Source organism: Notothenia coriiceps, unplaced genomic scaffold, assembly GCF_000735185.1.
Source record: "Notothenia coriiceps isolate Sejong01 unplaced genomic scaffold, NC01 NC01_scaffold00030217, whole genome shotgun sequence".
Taxonomy (NCBI): Eukaryota; Metazoa; Chordata; class Actinopteri; order Perciformes; family Nototheniidae; genus Notothenia; species Notothenia coriiceps.
This window is the reverse complement of record NW_011362918.1, coordinates 195,874-212,405: the sequence shown is the minus strand read 5'-3', so window position 1 is coordinate 212,405 and position 16,532 is coordinate 195,874. Positions and strand designations below refer to the sequence as shown.

Here is a 16,532-nt window from a genome sequence, read left to right as displayed (position 1 = left end):
GGGGGGGGGGGTTTCAGTTCATTTAGGAAGCAATGTGTCTATGTTTGAATGGATTGTAATGTAAGTTAAAAACTTCTCCGATGTTCTCTGTGGCCTGCAAGAATCCGTGGTCAGATTTCTAGGAAAACCCAAAGGATGTTACTTTGTGTCGCTGAATGCCTTGCCTCTCGTTTAGCAGCAATACAATTTTCCTTTGCAACAAATTACATTAGAAATACAGTTTGCTCATGGGAAAAAACGACTATCACACAACATAGCAGAGAGTCACACACAAATTCCATGTAAGCATAAAAAGGTTTTATCTAGGAGAGTCCGTTTTACTTACTGGCGTCAGGCGATCAAAAAAGCACACATTAAAAGTTGACTTATTAATGACATTATTGAATATCATAACACCCCTAATAAAACAGGGCATCTGATACATCGAAGACCCTTTGTCTGTTTCTGGGGATCACTTTAAACGTCACTGTTTGTTTCCATGATGAACAGGATGCTGACTGCAGTTCAATTAGCAGCCACCAGTCTCAATAATCCCTAAGGATTTTATTTTTTTACTAATCTTTTTCTCCAAGTCTTATATTTTAAAATGTTCAGTGTACTAGTCATCTGTGTTTTTCTGAAATGTCCTTCCTGTCTTTACTTGCACTGTTTAGTGTTACTCTCCTGCCTGGTGTGCTTCCTCTAAGCCACTTTCCATTCCCTGAAAGCATAAAGCACTTTTTTCCTGCCCTGAATTCATGCACCAACACTGACCTTGCTTCTCTCAGAGTACTTTAACAAATCCGCCCAAGTTTACTCTGTAAGCAAGCAACATTTATTAGACCCCTGAGCATTTGGCTTTTGCGAAAGGATGCGAAATATCAACAACACATTAGTGTTGAGATGGAGGGAACACAGGCCATAATTTCTTAAAAGCACCCGACAAACTGCTGTTATTTATTTTTCCATTTAAAAAGAAAGACCACTGGGTTGCCGGCTAAAGGACACAGTGAAGAGAAAGCCACAGTACTTTTGATTAGACGACTGCAGCTCTCAGCGCGCTGGGAGACCGCTGCTGAGTGCTGGAGAGCCGTGACTCTCATCCGCCTGCTGAGACTTTCAATTCATTTACATCTGCCTCCTGACATTGGTATGTGGGCTTGACATTTCCAAGATAAGGAAGAGTGTCTTCTATCGGCAAAGAGATTTGACTACCCAAGGAGAGTGAGTAATATGTCATGTTAGGACTTGGTTTGCTATTCCTGAAGTGTGAGGACTTTTTTCAGGAAAAGCCTAGAGGAGGTTTGAATCTGGTTACTAAGGTCTCCTGTTATACATGTCACAAGGAGTGCTAAACGTTCTACTGCTCTCTTAAAGGTGGGGTCGGTAATTTTGGAGAAACCAGCTCGAGTGCACTAGAATTCGAAAATACACAGCCGGAAAAAATCTGCCACTTCCTTACTGAGCCCCTCCTCCAACACACACGAACGTGCACATGACCAATGAGGGCAGGAGATAAGTTTATTCACAGATGGAAGGCTGACAGGCAGGTAGGTCATCCAGTTATTTTAGCCGGGCCGGCTAAAATGATTGGTCATGTTTTTTACAGCGCCACAGCTTCCACAGATGACATTTTTTTATGGATTTTTTGTCAAAGCACTTCAGATATTCATTGCTATCGGGATGTTAAGAGCATTCCATGGAATATAACAAAAAGTGTATCTCGAGCCGGTTTCTCAAACTTACCTACCCCACCTTTAACTGAAGAATGTTCATAGAAAGAGCGTTTCTGATTATTTCTGCCTATTTCCTTTTAATGACATGTTTATAAGATGAAACCGTTTTTACCTTTTTGTCCAGTATTTCTAGTTGCTGCTTATAGAAGCTGGATATGCTGGCCAGTTCCTTCTCTTTGTTCTCCAGCTGTTTGGCCTGAAAAGGGGAGGGGAGCGTAGAATTAGAAATGACACAATAAGGTACAAATAAAATAAATAAAAAACATTGCTTTTAAAAAAGCTATTGAACAGGTTCTTTATATTGCATGATGACATTTTAATCTATTAATGTGACCTGTGAAAATACATCATTCTGACTGCCTGGCAAATAGAAATCAATCCAGGTACTAAAATAGATATTTCATGCTGAGAGGGGGGAAGAATAAGGCAATGTGTTTCTGTCAGTGCCCAAAAGACTAACCAGAACCTTTACCTTACCTAAACCCACGTTTTCTGCATCAGGAAGCGAACAAAACATAAAATAGTGTCTAAGACATTTTAGGACACAACAGAACTCTCCAAAAGTTTGTTGTTAATGGATATAGCATCAAATAGCAGGTTCATGTTGTCGATGCATTATTTTTCAGTATACTTTTCATGTGTTACCTGAAGCACCACTATGTTATGGATCTATGACTAATGTATGATGGAAATATAAAATAAATCACATACACAACAAAGTAAAACGCAAATGGCTATTTCGTAGCTAGTCCATCGAATGTAACAGAACTTACAAAACTACTCCGGCGGCGGCAGAAGCTGATATGGCGATGCTGGCGTTAAGGATGAGGTGAAAAGGCTGTTACATGCCTGCTGAGCCAAGCTTTGACAAGCAGCAAGATGGAAGTCTGTAGGAAGACCCAGAGATTGGGCCGTGGCAGAGCAGCATGCAAGCAGAGGAAGATAGAAGAGACACTGTGAAAACAAGCTCAGCTCCAGAAGGGAACATGCATCAGGGGTTTTTATTAGCTAAGATTCACTAGAAGATGTTAAGACAACTTGGTTTATTATCTGGAGGCTTCACAGCACGTCAATATCGTTACACAATCACATAAAGTGGAATTAAAAGAGATTACTTGCTTGTTGTAAATATGTATCAAGGTTATATGATAAACAGAGAAAGAGTAATGAAGAGCTATTGCAGCGCTGAGAAGGAAAATCATAGAGAGATAGTCAAAGAAGAAGAGCATGATGCTACATTTTGATTCTGACTTGTATCTTATTTAATGTTTATGTTTCAAAGAAGCTTTTCTCTTGGGACATGAAAGCATGGCGCATGAAGCCTTCTAGTCAGTGGTGTATTTTGGCTGTCTGTTTACATGAAAACAAATCACATCTATTTCCAGAAAAACATGCCATACACTGTATCTGACGTGAATAGCAGCAAACTGAATCTCACTGATGCACTCCAAACCTTGCAGCCTGGTTGAGAATCTGTTGGTCTGTCAGAAGTGTGTCCATGCTGTGTGTAGAGTGTGCAGAAGATCAAAGCAGAGCCTGAGCAGCCTCACAATCACAGAGAAAAGCTAAATGCATAAAAGCTTTAAGAAACACGCGCGCAGTGTGGTTGAGTTTTCCTCGCCATTCAAACGTTTGATCTGAATAATGTTTGCCTGCATATTCAAATGATTATCAATCAGTAGCTAGCTCACTCATGAATGCACATTGTTTCTAAACACAATCAGTGAAACAGTGTTAAAGCAGTATCAACATTATATGGTGCATGAACACAATGAAGCTACTGTAGATAGGAGTGAGGGGAAAAAAGGCAGCAATGGGGCATAGATTTATGTAGTATTGAAAAAGTGTATTACAAACAGGCGTACACACACATTCTGTGCCATGGTGTAATGGTGACAGATTGCTGTAGCCGAGCGGTACATTAGTGAGTGTGATATAGATCAGATGGAGCAACACCATCTTCCTTGGATGATCTACTCTTCTTCTGCTCTCTTTGCTGGTACACACACACACACACACACACACACACACACACACACACACACACACACACACACACACACACACACACACACACTGTAATCCAATCAAATCTCATCCTAACTTAACAGACACACGCATCCCCAAAGAGCACATCTGCAAATCCCTATACTGTGCTCACTGCACTCTCTCTTTCTGCAGCGGCTGTTTGATGCTTAAGGGCTGTGTGTGTACGTGTGTTTGTGTGTCAAATCACCTCTGCTAGCAGCACAGATGATGTGTAATTTTCTAGCTGAATACCTCCCAAAGTGTTGTTGTGTGGAATGGTGGCACTCGCAGCCTCGCTTTAATGCACAATGAAAACATGACATTTGAATAGGGAAGAGAGAGAGGGAAGGGAAAAGGTAGAGAAATATAGTATTTTTAATAAAGAAGAGGCAGCAGCAATGGTAGTGTTGCTTACCCAGGCATCCACATCTGCTGGCTAGGAGGGAGAGAAGGAGCAGGGTTAGTGAGACAGCCGAGGGTATAAAGAAGCGCTGGGATGGGAGAAATGATAAGGGACAAAAAGGGTTGATTAAAAGGAAAATAAAAAAGTGAGGTGAGGCTAAGATGAATAAAGTGACACTCAAGAATGAGGCGGTTAAGGAGAGGAAATGCTGCAAAGAGAAATTAATAAAAGTAGAAGTTATTGATAAAAGGAATAAAGGTTAAAGCTGCATTCACATGATTTGATATTTTTCTCACCCTGAGGTTGGGCGCGGAGCCTTGCAGTGAGGACAGCTAGTTAGTTTTGTTTCTATGGTTACGTCCCCCGCTAGCTTGCAGAGCTATGTACATAAGTCTGTCATCAGATTGGTTGCTGCATTGAAATCATTTAAAAACTTTGAGCGCAGTGCTAGGCAATCATTTTCAGCGTGTCATGTGAATGCAGCCAGTCACATTTGAGGCTGCAGGGCTATTTAAAAAAAAAGTTTTATTAGGAAGTTGAGATGCAAGTAAATGTCAAATTACTGAAGCAAGTATCTCAGTGTTTCAACACAGGCCTTAAACGTTTTACCAGTGTAGCCAGTGTGGTTAACAAGTGAATGCATTGGCCACTTAGCTATAAAGCTGAAGACAAAATAATGTTATTAACACGTATAAGGATATAGTGCCAATAAGTCTCACAACAGTTGGTGCTCGTAGGCCGAATGATGTGCTTATTATGCATAAGGGATAACATCAAATGAAAGTCAAGTTTAAATATTGCTTTAATAACAATCCATAAAACCAATGCAAATCCCACACAAACCATCTTAAATTAGTTATATTAAAATACAGTTTGTTTTGTGCTTGCACATGAATATTTAAAAAGGCAACGTTGCTATACAGATATGGTTTATTGTGTTCTTTACAACAGATATACTCACGACTTCTTTAACAACTTGGGTCTGGAATGAGAACTAGCAGCTTACTATCCGTTTTTTATGAGAATTGATACAACTGCGTACTTATAAACATTACTAAAACATTGCAAAGTATGAGAGTTAATGCTAAAGTATTATCTGTAATATAGTTTTATCACCAAATCAAACAATTATAGTTCAAGTTTGTTAAACAGACAAACAGGACGCCGGGTGTAGCCTTGCCCACTCGTCCAAGTGCTCCCTAGTCCGGCATTAAAAACAGAGCAGGAGGGGATAGATTAGAGCGGTGGGTGGCTTTAATGTTGCCATGCCTCATAAAAACTCCATTCAGTTAAATGAGGTGAACTCACAAAGCCGGTTGCTGCAAAATGCATGTGTGTGCGTGTGTGTGATGGTGTGTTGGGTAATCTGTGTAACAGATACAAGCGATACCATCTGTTTAACCTCGCTGCTCTTTGGTGGCGGGCACTACACTGAATATGTGACGCCTCCTGTGTGTGTGTGTGTGTGTGTGTGTGTGTGTGTGTGTGTGTGTGTGTGTGTGTGTGTGTGTGTGTGTGTGTGTGTGTGTGTGTGTGTGTGTGTGTGTGTGGAACCCCCACAGAGTGCTCACAGGAGTGTGGAGGTCCCATTTTCCATTAGATGAAAGACTTTTGAAGTGAGGTGAAATGGCTTGTTGTGATACAGATGAAGACAAACACACACCCAGCAGTTTGGTGCGGTCCATGGGCCATAACGTGCAACAGCATTTCAGGTACATCCACTCGTTGTTGGTTTTTTGCGACTCTTAGCTCCCTGGGGACCAACAGTCAGCAGCTTCAGTCTGCACATTAAGAGTCTGGAGGCACTGAGCTAGCAAAAGCACGAGCAGGCAGGTATTCAGTAGGTCGGTAATAAGGATAAGGCTCATTTATTCCCGCAGATTTTTACTAAGATAAAGTTTGTACAAGTAGCGTTAATGCATTATTAATCAAGCTAATTAAGAAGAGACACTGATTAGATGCTTATAGAAAGCACATATGGATATTAGGGCTGTGCAATGAATCGTATTTTAAATCGCAATTACGATTTTGGCCTGCCACAATTACGAAACAACATAATCGGAAAAAATATATATTTTGCTTTGCAAGGTTGTGCAAGGTTGTGACAGTGCACTGCAACATATTTGATCTAATTTATTTGTATTTATCATATTTATGTATGTTTAGTAGCTTGTGGAAGTGCGCTCCAAAATATTTGTTGATCTTGTTTATTGGTATTTATCGTTTTGATATTATTTATTTAAATGTAAATATAAATGTATCATGTATTATATTTATTTTTTTATTGGTTTTTCAGTTGAATTATACATTCAGGGTAATCAACAGTTAAAAAGATACTGTTCAAATTATTATTTGAATTTGTTTTAAAGTTCAATAAATGGATATTTTCAAAGTTAATGAATAATCGTATTAAATAATCGTGATATCAATTATTGACAAAAATAATCGTGATTATGATTTTTGCCATAATCGAGCAGCCCTAATGGATATACCATTGATATACTTAACTGCAGGTAACCATAGCAACAAAACGTATATACCGTTAGTCAACAATAAGAATAATGACCCTCCATTTCCGTCACTTTATAGTCTAGGAAATAAGTAAGTAAGTATAAGAAAACTGTTGCTGTCACACTAAAAAGCTGTAAGTACACATTGGAAAATGCTCATACTGCAAAAATATTCAGATTTATTAAACTTTTCGTCTGAATACCAGTGGGCAATTTCCTTTTCTTAAAATCCTAGATCAACATTTAAGTGTCCACATGTGGATCAGCCTGATATCCCCCCCACAACATGCCCATATTTAACCATAAATGGTTAAAGCAAAGCACCTCATGGATGTTTATTCATAGAAATAAACCTGCTGTGTTTTTTTTACGGTTAATCATGGTAACTACCCTGAGGAAGAGGAGGAAAACACACGTTCTGACACAAACATCAAGGTGTGTAATCTTAACAGTGGCAGTGTATCCATCATGCAGCATAAAGCAACGCAGCATTTTATATGTTTACAGCAATCAGACTGATTGCTCCACAATTTCCGAAGATAATCGCGACAATCAGTAGCATCCCCCATGCTGGGATATCAAGTTTGATACGTAAACACAATTATTTATTTATTTATCAAAGTTATTTTGTTTTGCACTTGGCCTGCATTCATATTAGGACTGATAATGAGGACATGATGTGTGATTATTGTGCAATAGCTGTCACTGGCTATATTTCCAGACTTTTGTTTTGCTCGTTTAAAAAGCCAATATGTGGTGGAGGTGACAGGAGAGTGTGTGCCTGCTTCAGTGTCTCCAGTTTTCTGCAGACATAGTCTTATACTTGCATTGGATAGCTGTTTTCAGTTTGTACTTGTATACTGTATTTGTCGCTATAAAATAAAGCATAAATAAATAGTTTTTTGCAGTGATTTTACACATCAAATTTGAAAGAAAACTAAAATTGTACCTAGTGATATATGCACAGTATTAGAAGAAACTATTGATGCACTGATCTGCAAATATTTAATGTTGTTTACATTATTTGGGATGTGTCCCCGAGTGGGGAATGTCATAATGAGACAGTTCTGATCAAATATTGAGCAGGATTTCTTTATATTTGCTTGTATATGAAAAAGGTGCTCTTATTGCCTTGAGATAATTGCACAAACTTTGATGAAGCATATCCGTTTCATCCGGGTTTAATATCATTTTAGGCACACTATCATAGTGGGCCCATCAGTAAAGATGGACCCAGCTCTTTAATAAGTGAACCTTTAATCTTTAATCACAGACTAGGCTGGAGCCACACGACAGGCACCAGAAACGTGTCCGTTCACACGAAACCGCTCGAAGCGCTGGAGACGCTGTAATACATATACCGGGCCTATAGGTGGCGCTCTACTCCTGCCACAAAAGCAGCGAAGAAGACTTCCCGCGCATGGTCGCCTTTCGGTTTATTCCCCGCTGTGGACGCTCTGGCTCTTTTTCACCCTTCCCGAGGCAAGCGTTTGCTCCTGCTAATTCTCTACGGTTAGTCCACCAGCAGATAAAAAAACACCCACCTCTCCGCCTCTTCCAAGGGACGAGGGGACCGTGCGGCAGAGTTTCAGTTGGATTTTTTTCGCCGGACCACATGTCCGTTAAAGTTTAAATCTTCCGGACAAAATTTGAAAAGTGCCGGTCAAAGGTCTTCTTTGTTATTTATTGAGCTTTAGAACAAATTGATAACGACTCTATATAATCATATAAGAATAAAAAACGAAGCCTCTCTTTTCCTCCCCCTCTTCTGACAGCCCAGCAGCTGATCTCTGAATAGGAGAGGTGGGAGAGGCGGGGATATTGCTTCAACGTTATCGGGAAATGATCGTATAGGCGTAAACACGGAGCCGTTTGCCCCCCCAGAGCGTTTTGTTTGCAGATCTATCCACCTTGGGACCCGTTATCGTTATCGTTTTCTGCGTTTCCATGTCGGCCTCGTGTGGCCGAACCGTCTATCTCAGTGTTTCTCAAACTTTTTCATACCAAGGACCACTTAACCAATAAAAAAACCCTCGCGGACCACCTAACTCCACAAATATCAAAAAACACATCGTTTTTCTAGAACAGGTTACAAATTGCCTGAAATGGTACAAACAAGTGGCAACATGTGTGATGAAGGTGTTGCGCTGGGCTATATCATGCAATCAGAAGTGAAACTTAACCTCGCTCCATTGTGGAGATATTCCCGCGAGAGTGCGGAAAACTGAAATGTATTTATTTACAATTTTACCAATATACCCACGGACCACTAGGGGGCACTCACGGACCACCAGTGACCACACTTTGAGAAGCACTGGTCTATCTGATAGTGAACTGTAGCAGATACGACCGTTAACGGCCTCGTGTGGCCGGAGCCTAAGTTTAATAACAAGAAATGGTAGCTAAAGAAAACCTACATGTTAAATGTATCTTCAAAACTATTTTAAAGTTGAAAGGGGAAAATAATTCCCTAGCAACAGTTATGCCCCTTCTAAACACACCGACTCAATGGATCTCAAAGCATTTGAATATCTATGCTTAGCTGAATCATGTTTGCTGTGGTTGTAGCATGAGGGTCACCAGATGCACCGGCTTCATGCTTGATTTCGACTTGAAACCTCAATGGTCTGCCAACTGTGTGTGTGTGTGTGTGTGTGTGTGTGTGTGTGTGTGAGAGAGAGAGAAATATGACAGGATGAGACCTTTTGGTCGCCTCACATGGTGAGAAATGCTTCCTTTGAAATCAATTATGTAAATACTGTATTATGTAAATGATGCAGTTGAATAAATCTATGTGTTTGGGGAGAAAAGATTTTGGTAAGAGAGAGAGAGAGAGAGGACAGAGGGCTAACACAAGGATTAGGCATGAGAATGTCAGTGGCAGACACGGTTTGTACAGCCAAACTCCTGATTTGGCTTTTTAATTAGGGAGAGAGGGAGGAAGACAGAAATACAGACAAAGAGGAGAAAAATAAGAGCTAATTCACTGACAGATTTCTTTATACCATATTACTATGGGGAGTACAGTAGGAATATTCATCATGTGTATCAGTAATAAAAGCCAATGGTACAGCTAAGTGCTTTCAGCGATGATGATGCTTAGCTGAAACCCCTTAGTGTTTCCTTATTGCCTGAGCCACTAGAAATCACAAAGTCGTTGCTTATACTGAGCCTTGTGCCTTCAATTTGTTTAAACCAAATTTGTATCAAACCAAAGAGTGAAATGGGAGTTATTTTCCCTTTTTGTCTCCAAGTTTCAATACACATAATATACTTGTGTAGTCCACAAATATACCAAATAGAGCGCTACACATGACAACCTGCGTCAAAACTCCAGTACACACTGTTTTCTCTTTAAACCCATACACTGTCACCCTCATCCAGGTGTCATATGCCAGAGTCATAATTCCCAGCGTGATCTTACACCAATACTCAAGAAATCCGCCATTTTTAAGACTTTGGTATTGTTTGCCAGTGTGTCATCATGACAGTAAAATAGGATTTTGTAGACATTTACTGTAGCAGGATCTACAACTGAAGAAATACTGAGTAATGGACGAATTGGGGGCGGAAGGTGTCGGCACGGCCGAAAAGACACGACGGTGCGGGACACACCAATCTGAGTAGGGCGACAGGACGCTCATCGACGGCCAGACATCTATCGACGGCCGAAATCGTCTCGGTGTGTCAGGGCCTCTAACAGTCAAACAAAGGCATTCTCAGGTCTCTGCATCAGTTAAAACTCAGAATGCACAGCCTCCTACAGTCAAGCATGACTCATCACACCTGTGGGTGATGTGCACACCTGCATGCACACGGCACAGTGGGAATAAGAGAGGCATGAATTGGTAAGTCTTTCTGTTTGCTAATTAAATGTGTGTTTGGGGGTGGGGGGGTAAATGAATCAAAACTTGGTCATGATCAGCCTGTTTCCACGCCACAGACTGTCACACAGAGAGATGGTAAAAAAAAAAGACGGACAAAAAGACAAATATAAAAAGGATTGAGAAACAGAGATGCCACATGAATAAGTGGAGATAAGAGAAGAAAATTCAAAACAACAATAGTAGTGTGATAGAGAGAGAAGGAGGCAGAGACAGACCTAAAGATATTTGATTACAGATTAGATTAGATATACTTTTATTGATCCGAAATTGGGTGTTTATTTTACAGAGAGAGGGAGAACAATACCTAATGGCATTTTCTGCATCCTCAATTTCAAACTGTCCCTCAATCACTCATTAGCTCCATGTTCTTTCAACAGAGGTACACTTTGTATGTCTGTAAACCTTAGTTAGTAATCACTGCCCTGGAAAACTCTTATTGCCTACAGGAACAGTCTGGTCAGACGAGGCTCTTCTATGGTCTAGCAGCTATTTCAGTCCACCAACAGGAACATGTCAAAAGGTTCTTCATCCTCACCACCTGTATACTTCTGCTTGGCTGCACTTGGATTGTTTTATTGACTGGATTACTTAAAATCTTTCTTTGAAATTGGAACAAGAAATAAACTTTCCAATGAAAAGATATCCAGAAAGATCCAGGGATCATTCGTCAACGTACTGCTTCAGAAATATATAACTTTCCCTGGCAAATTCACCAGATTTACATTTTGACGTACTGCTTACTTCCACGTATTATGTAAGAAGCAATACAATATTACAATCATTTTAAAACCAGATTGTTATACAGACGCAAGTGGAATGTTTACTTTGAAAAAGCTGCTGCGAAAATCCAATTTCGCAACATTAAATCAGACACACAATCCGTGACAGCCCACTGTCCTCTGCCCTTATCTGGACTTCAAATACTAAACTGCTTAGAGAACAATACATCTTATAAATTCAAAAACCTTTGACCCATGCTATGATTGTTCCAGCATAAATCCTTATTCACCTAAATGAGAACAAGCATGTGGGAGACATTATTTTTCCTCTGGATAATAAGTCTTGTCCAGCTGTCTCATTACATCACGGCTGCTCTCTGATGGGAGAGGTGTCCCATTCCTACACATTCGTCCTTTGAACCGACAGCTTTTGTGCTAGGTGCCCCCCCCCCTCCCTCTTACCGCTCTGAACCGATCAAAATCTCCTCAGCCCGTGAACGCTCTGCTCGTCAGCAATTACCGTCGCCGCAGACGACAGAGTACTGTAGGTGTGTGTGTGTGTGTGTGTGTGTGTGTGTGTGAGAGGTAGTGAGAGCGTGCACAAAGGGCTTAGGTGCTTTAACATGCAGAAAAGATGTCAAGTCTGTGATTACACTCACTGATAACAAGTGGTTTAGCCGTGTGTGAATGTGTGTGTGTGAGAATCGCTGTTGTACTTTGTCGGTTTCTATGAGAAATTGTGTGTGTGTGTGTGTGTGTGTGTGTGTGTGTGTGTGTGTGTGTGTGTGTGTGTGTGTGTGTGTGTGTGTGTGTACCTTCTGTCACACTTACAGACTCAAAAGCCATAGTGTAGACTGCACCGCCGTATCTCAACTTGTTTTTCAATTCAATCTTTTTTTTTTGCATCTTCATTGATCCATCTTTCTCCTCTCTCCTCTGGATTCTCACACCCTTTCTCTTCTCCCTCTCCTCCCCTCTCCCACCCTCTCTTTGGCTAACAAGCAGCGTTAGCTATGTGGCCGGCTGGCTGTGGTAGTCAGACGTCTGAATGTATTCATATATGACGCTCCAAGTGTCTTCTCCCGGGTTTTTCGTTTCCTATAGCCTGGTTTTTGTCCATGTTTCTCTTTCACTGAGGTCTCTGGCATTTTGTTTTCATGTGTTTGCTAGCTGGTCACTGTTGCCATATATCGGTGAAAATCACTCTTCCGTACTGTTTCAAAGGAAAAGAGGAAGCTAGTAGATAAAGCCAAAATAGAAATGTCAATGTGTGCGCACATGTTGAATGCCAGGCTCACTTAAATGCAGGTTCTTTCATTAAAATGCAGACTTTCAACCTCCTGAGTGTATCTGGTTATTCTCGCAAATAATAACTGGATGATGAATAGAAAATAAAAGAGTGATGTTGTGTTGCTAATGTTTTATAAGTACTGCTTGGTAATCTGCTCAAAGAAGATGCTGTCATCTGCTGAAAACGACTGTTTCAAGGTTTTTATTTTAGGTACATGTTGTCACCCTGGATCAAGGGGGAGAGAAATCCATCCAGAGATTAATTTGTGATTGGTAGGATACAGCTAAACCAACATGTCCATCTGGTGCTAGAGAGCAAACACTCAGAGCAGCTGAGGTGATATGAGCTGACAGATTGATGTAACCACAGGCTAGTTCACTGAGGAGGGAAGAGAGGGCGGCTACCACCGTTTCATTTGCCTTCCAATCCTTGATCTCACGTGTGATGAAGTACCCTACACAAGGTTTCATACTGCATAAATGCATGTTGTTTAAAGAAATCAATAAAAGTAAGGGACAACAGGACAGATCTGTTGGAGAGAATTTCATTTGGTCATCATTTACAAATGTCTTTCAGACCGAGAGTGCAGGGGGGCCTGCTGGTTAGCAGGAACATCCTAAAACTAAAAGGATTCGTATTCAGTGCAAAACACGACATATTAACCCTGGTCAGAGTCATTTTTCTGAATTTCTGAGCAGCAGAAGGGAAAATACTGTTAACATGTGTGGCAACATCTGCTGTGGTCCGAGTGTTTGTCATCTCAGGTCTGACTTTAATAAATGTTGGGCTTTTCACCCTGGTTTTCATCATCTCTCTTTTGGACAGTGTCAAATGCTTCCTGTGAGTCATCATTCACACAGACACACACGTACGCACCTAGGAGAGGGGGTGACGGAAAAAGACGAGAAAAAGATAGGAAGAGGAGACAGAGGAGGAGAAATAAATGTTAGGAGGACATGTTGCCTAAGAGCACATGTTGCTGTGCAGAGCAGCATCCATCCTGCTTTATATTCCACTGGCAAACCCAAACATGCTTCAACAATGCCATCTAGTGACTGTTTACGGGGTAGCATTGGGTTTCCTCATCACAAAGTCACAAACCTTCCTCCACCAAGTTAAAGACAAACCAACCAATCATGTGCAATCATGTGTTGAAATGTGATGTGGCAAAAGGGAATGGGCTGGAGTACAGCAGGTAAACATAAAACACTTGAACAAATAAAATGATGCTTCTTGTAATGCCTATAATGTGCTGTTTACACGAGAACGAAACGGGTTGTGTCCGCTACTTTTGTCTTTCGTATAGCCCGTTCGTTTACACAAGGCCGTAATGGAACCGCGGAAACGGACCCCTAAAACGATAACGGGTCCCAAGGTGGATAGATCTGCGGACGGAACGCTCTGGGGGGGGCCAAACGGCTCCGTGTGTACGTCCTATACGATCATTTTCCTGATAACGATGAAGCCATAGCCCCACCTCTCCTCACCTCTGCTGCTCACTACTGTCAGTAGATACTGCTACTGACCATGCTACAGATGTTAGTGCAACATCTACAGCTCCTCTACCACAACCATGAGCAACAAGTGGACATGGAGAACTACATGAACTACATGTTGCTAAATCCACCGCGGAGAATAAACAGAAGGGCAACCAGGCAACCATGGCAACCATGCTCGGGGGTCTTCTTTGCTACTTTTGGTGTATTTTGTGGCGGAAGTACAGCGCCAATTACAGGCCCGGCATATGTACTACAGCGTCTCCGGCGGGTCGAGCGGTCTCGTGCGAGGGGACACGTTTATTGAGCCGTCTCCGTGTGAACGGAAGACTTTTTTGATATCGAATTCGTTTCGTTTGCGTTCCCGTGTAAATGGGGTCTAAGCAAGCTAAGCATGACAGTGATATTTACTTATATAAGACAACCTGATGTGTTACGTAACTGCCTATACAACAATCTGGCTAGGTTGTGAAAGGAAAGAGGAGGTGTGAGAGAACAGGGACATTAGGATTGACTAAATGGGCACATCGCCTCTTATCACACATTTAAGCTCAAACTTATACATCTCTTATATAATGATACCCTATACAGTTGTTAAAGGATGGAAACATCTTTATATAATAATGTGTAGCTTCATTTCAAATCAATCCAAGCAAACCTGATATGAAGCTGTTCCTCCTTTGCATTCGGGGAAGTTTTGATCATGGGGAAATCACGCTGGACCGAATGGTGGTGTCTTCCTACTCTGGCTAAACAACTTTTATTGTACGTCTTCGGGAGTAAAGGAACTGTTTCTCCTGGGTTTGTATATAGTGAGAAACAAGTTAAAAGGATCAAGGCGGTATGACGCATGAGGAGCCTAACCTATTTCCCACAGCGAGATGAATATGACATCGCCTCCGGGGTTAATAAACTCTTGGATTTAGTGAAGCAGAAGGGAGGTTAGGGGGATTAAGGTGAATTTGACTGATTCACAGACATGCAAAGTCCAAATATTTGTCGTGCTTTACTATTTAGGTAAATAGGTATCAGTATTTATTTAATCTTGACTTATTGACTTGTTATTTCTAATTTTGTCATTTAAATTTCCCCACATGGGACTTTCTACTAAACTGGACTGAATCAAAAATGTACCCTCTATTGTTTGTATCCATCCCTTTTCAAATGGAGACAGCAGAATAAAGAAAGCTTTTAATATTTCGGACTTAAAGCAAATTAACTGACAGTTTTTAAACTCAAACGGGAAAAAAGTTGTGTTATTCTCACCCACCTAGGAAGCTTCTGAAACTCAACAGCTTAAAGCAGATGTTACAATCTGTGTGTGTGCGAGTGTGTGAGATGCTCAGCCATCAATGCCTGTGCATACTAATAGCTTTTTGTTTGCAGCACGATGACACCTCTGAGGCAGAGAGAATAGTCGGGGGATAAAAACAAACACATGAGGTGCTAATGAAAGAAAGGAGAGGTGAAGAGAGGAGGTGTAAACTTGTCTTCTCTTACGCATCTTCACCGGTGCAACTGTTAAGGCCTAAATGTAGTCTCTGAACAACGGAAGATGACACGCCAAAAGCCAAGTTGAGTGTGATTTTTAACAGCACTTTTGAAGGTGGGGTGAAAAGCGAGATGTCATTAAAAAATAATGATTGAAACTAGCAACTTCGTACAAGAAATTAACAAACAAGGTACAGAAAATGAAATGTTTAGAAATACAAAGATTGCAACACATCCTGGTGTGTGTTTGAAATCAGCTGTGTAAACTTTTGGTGTGAAGGTGAAGGGATTTCCAGCAATACTAGCAATAGTGTCATCGTTCAGAACCTGATCCTGATTTAAGTGGCACTACTTCATCTCTGATAGCAAACCATGTATCCATCAATTTCAAAGCAGAGTCCACATTGGTGGGGGTAAGTAAAAAACACAGACAATGCAGCAGGTAAGAAGGAGTTTCACCAGGAAAATGAAAATAGCTGTCCTCATTGTCCCATCACTGTGGAACATCAAAAAGTAGCATTTCAGACGTGAGAGCAACAGTTCATATTGGCCTTAAGTATAAGACTTCAACTTATAATAATAATAATACATGTTATTTATATAGCGTTTTTCCTGGTGCTCAAAGCGCTTAACTAGCTACAGGTCTGTTTTCATACTGCACAGGAAAAAATGTTTAAAAAATGACATGTAATGTCATGGAAGGAAGGTACTAACATTATCAGATGCTACACAAGGAAACTTAATTTAGTCCCCAACAATATCGTAAACACCGCAGTACAAAAGAAGATTAAAAATACAATATGCTGGAGGCTCACAGAGTATAGAGTGAACTGAAGGTGAACCTTGCAGGCGGATATCGCCTACAACACACATTCCTCTGATGCAACCCGACGCACAGCCTGTTTAATGCACACGCACGCGCGCGCACGCACGCACGCACGCACGCACGCACGCACGCGCGCACGCACACACGCGCGCGCACGCACACACAC

The 16,532-nt window shown here is 41.0% G+C and overlaps 1 protein-coding gene across 1 annotated transcript in view; it reads right to left on the bottom strand.

Moving 5' to 3' along the window:
* The window catches only part of chchd6b (coiled-coil-helix-coiled-coil-helix domain containing 6b), a 92,148-nt gene that overhangs the window by 67,402 nt on the left and 8,214 nt on the right, over window positions 1–16,532 (bottom strand). The window contains exons 5-6 of the mRNA XM_010787336.1: window positions 4,159–4,179; window positions 1,828–1,911 (exon numbers count right to left, since the gene is read on the bottom strand). Coding sequence (XP_010785638.1) covers window positions 1,828–1,911; window positions 4,159–4,179 — 105 coding nt within the window. The remainder of the gene's footprint in view (window positions 1–1,827; window positions 1,912–4,158; window positions 4,180–16,532) is intronic.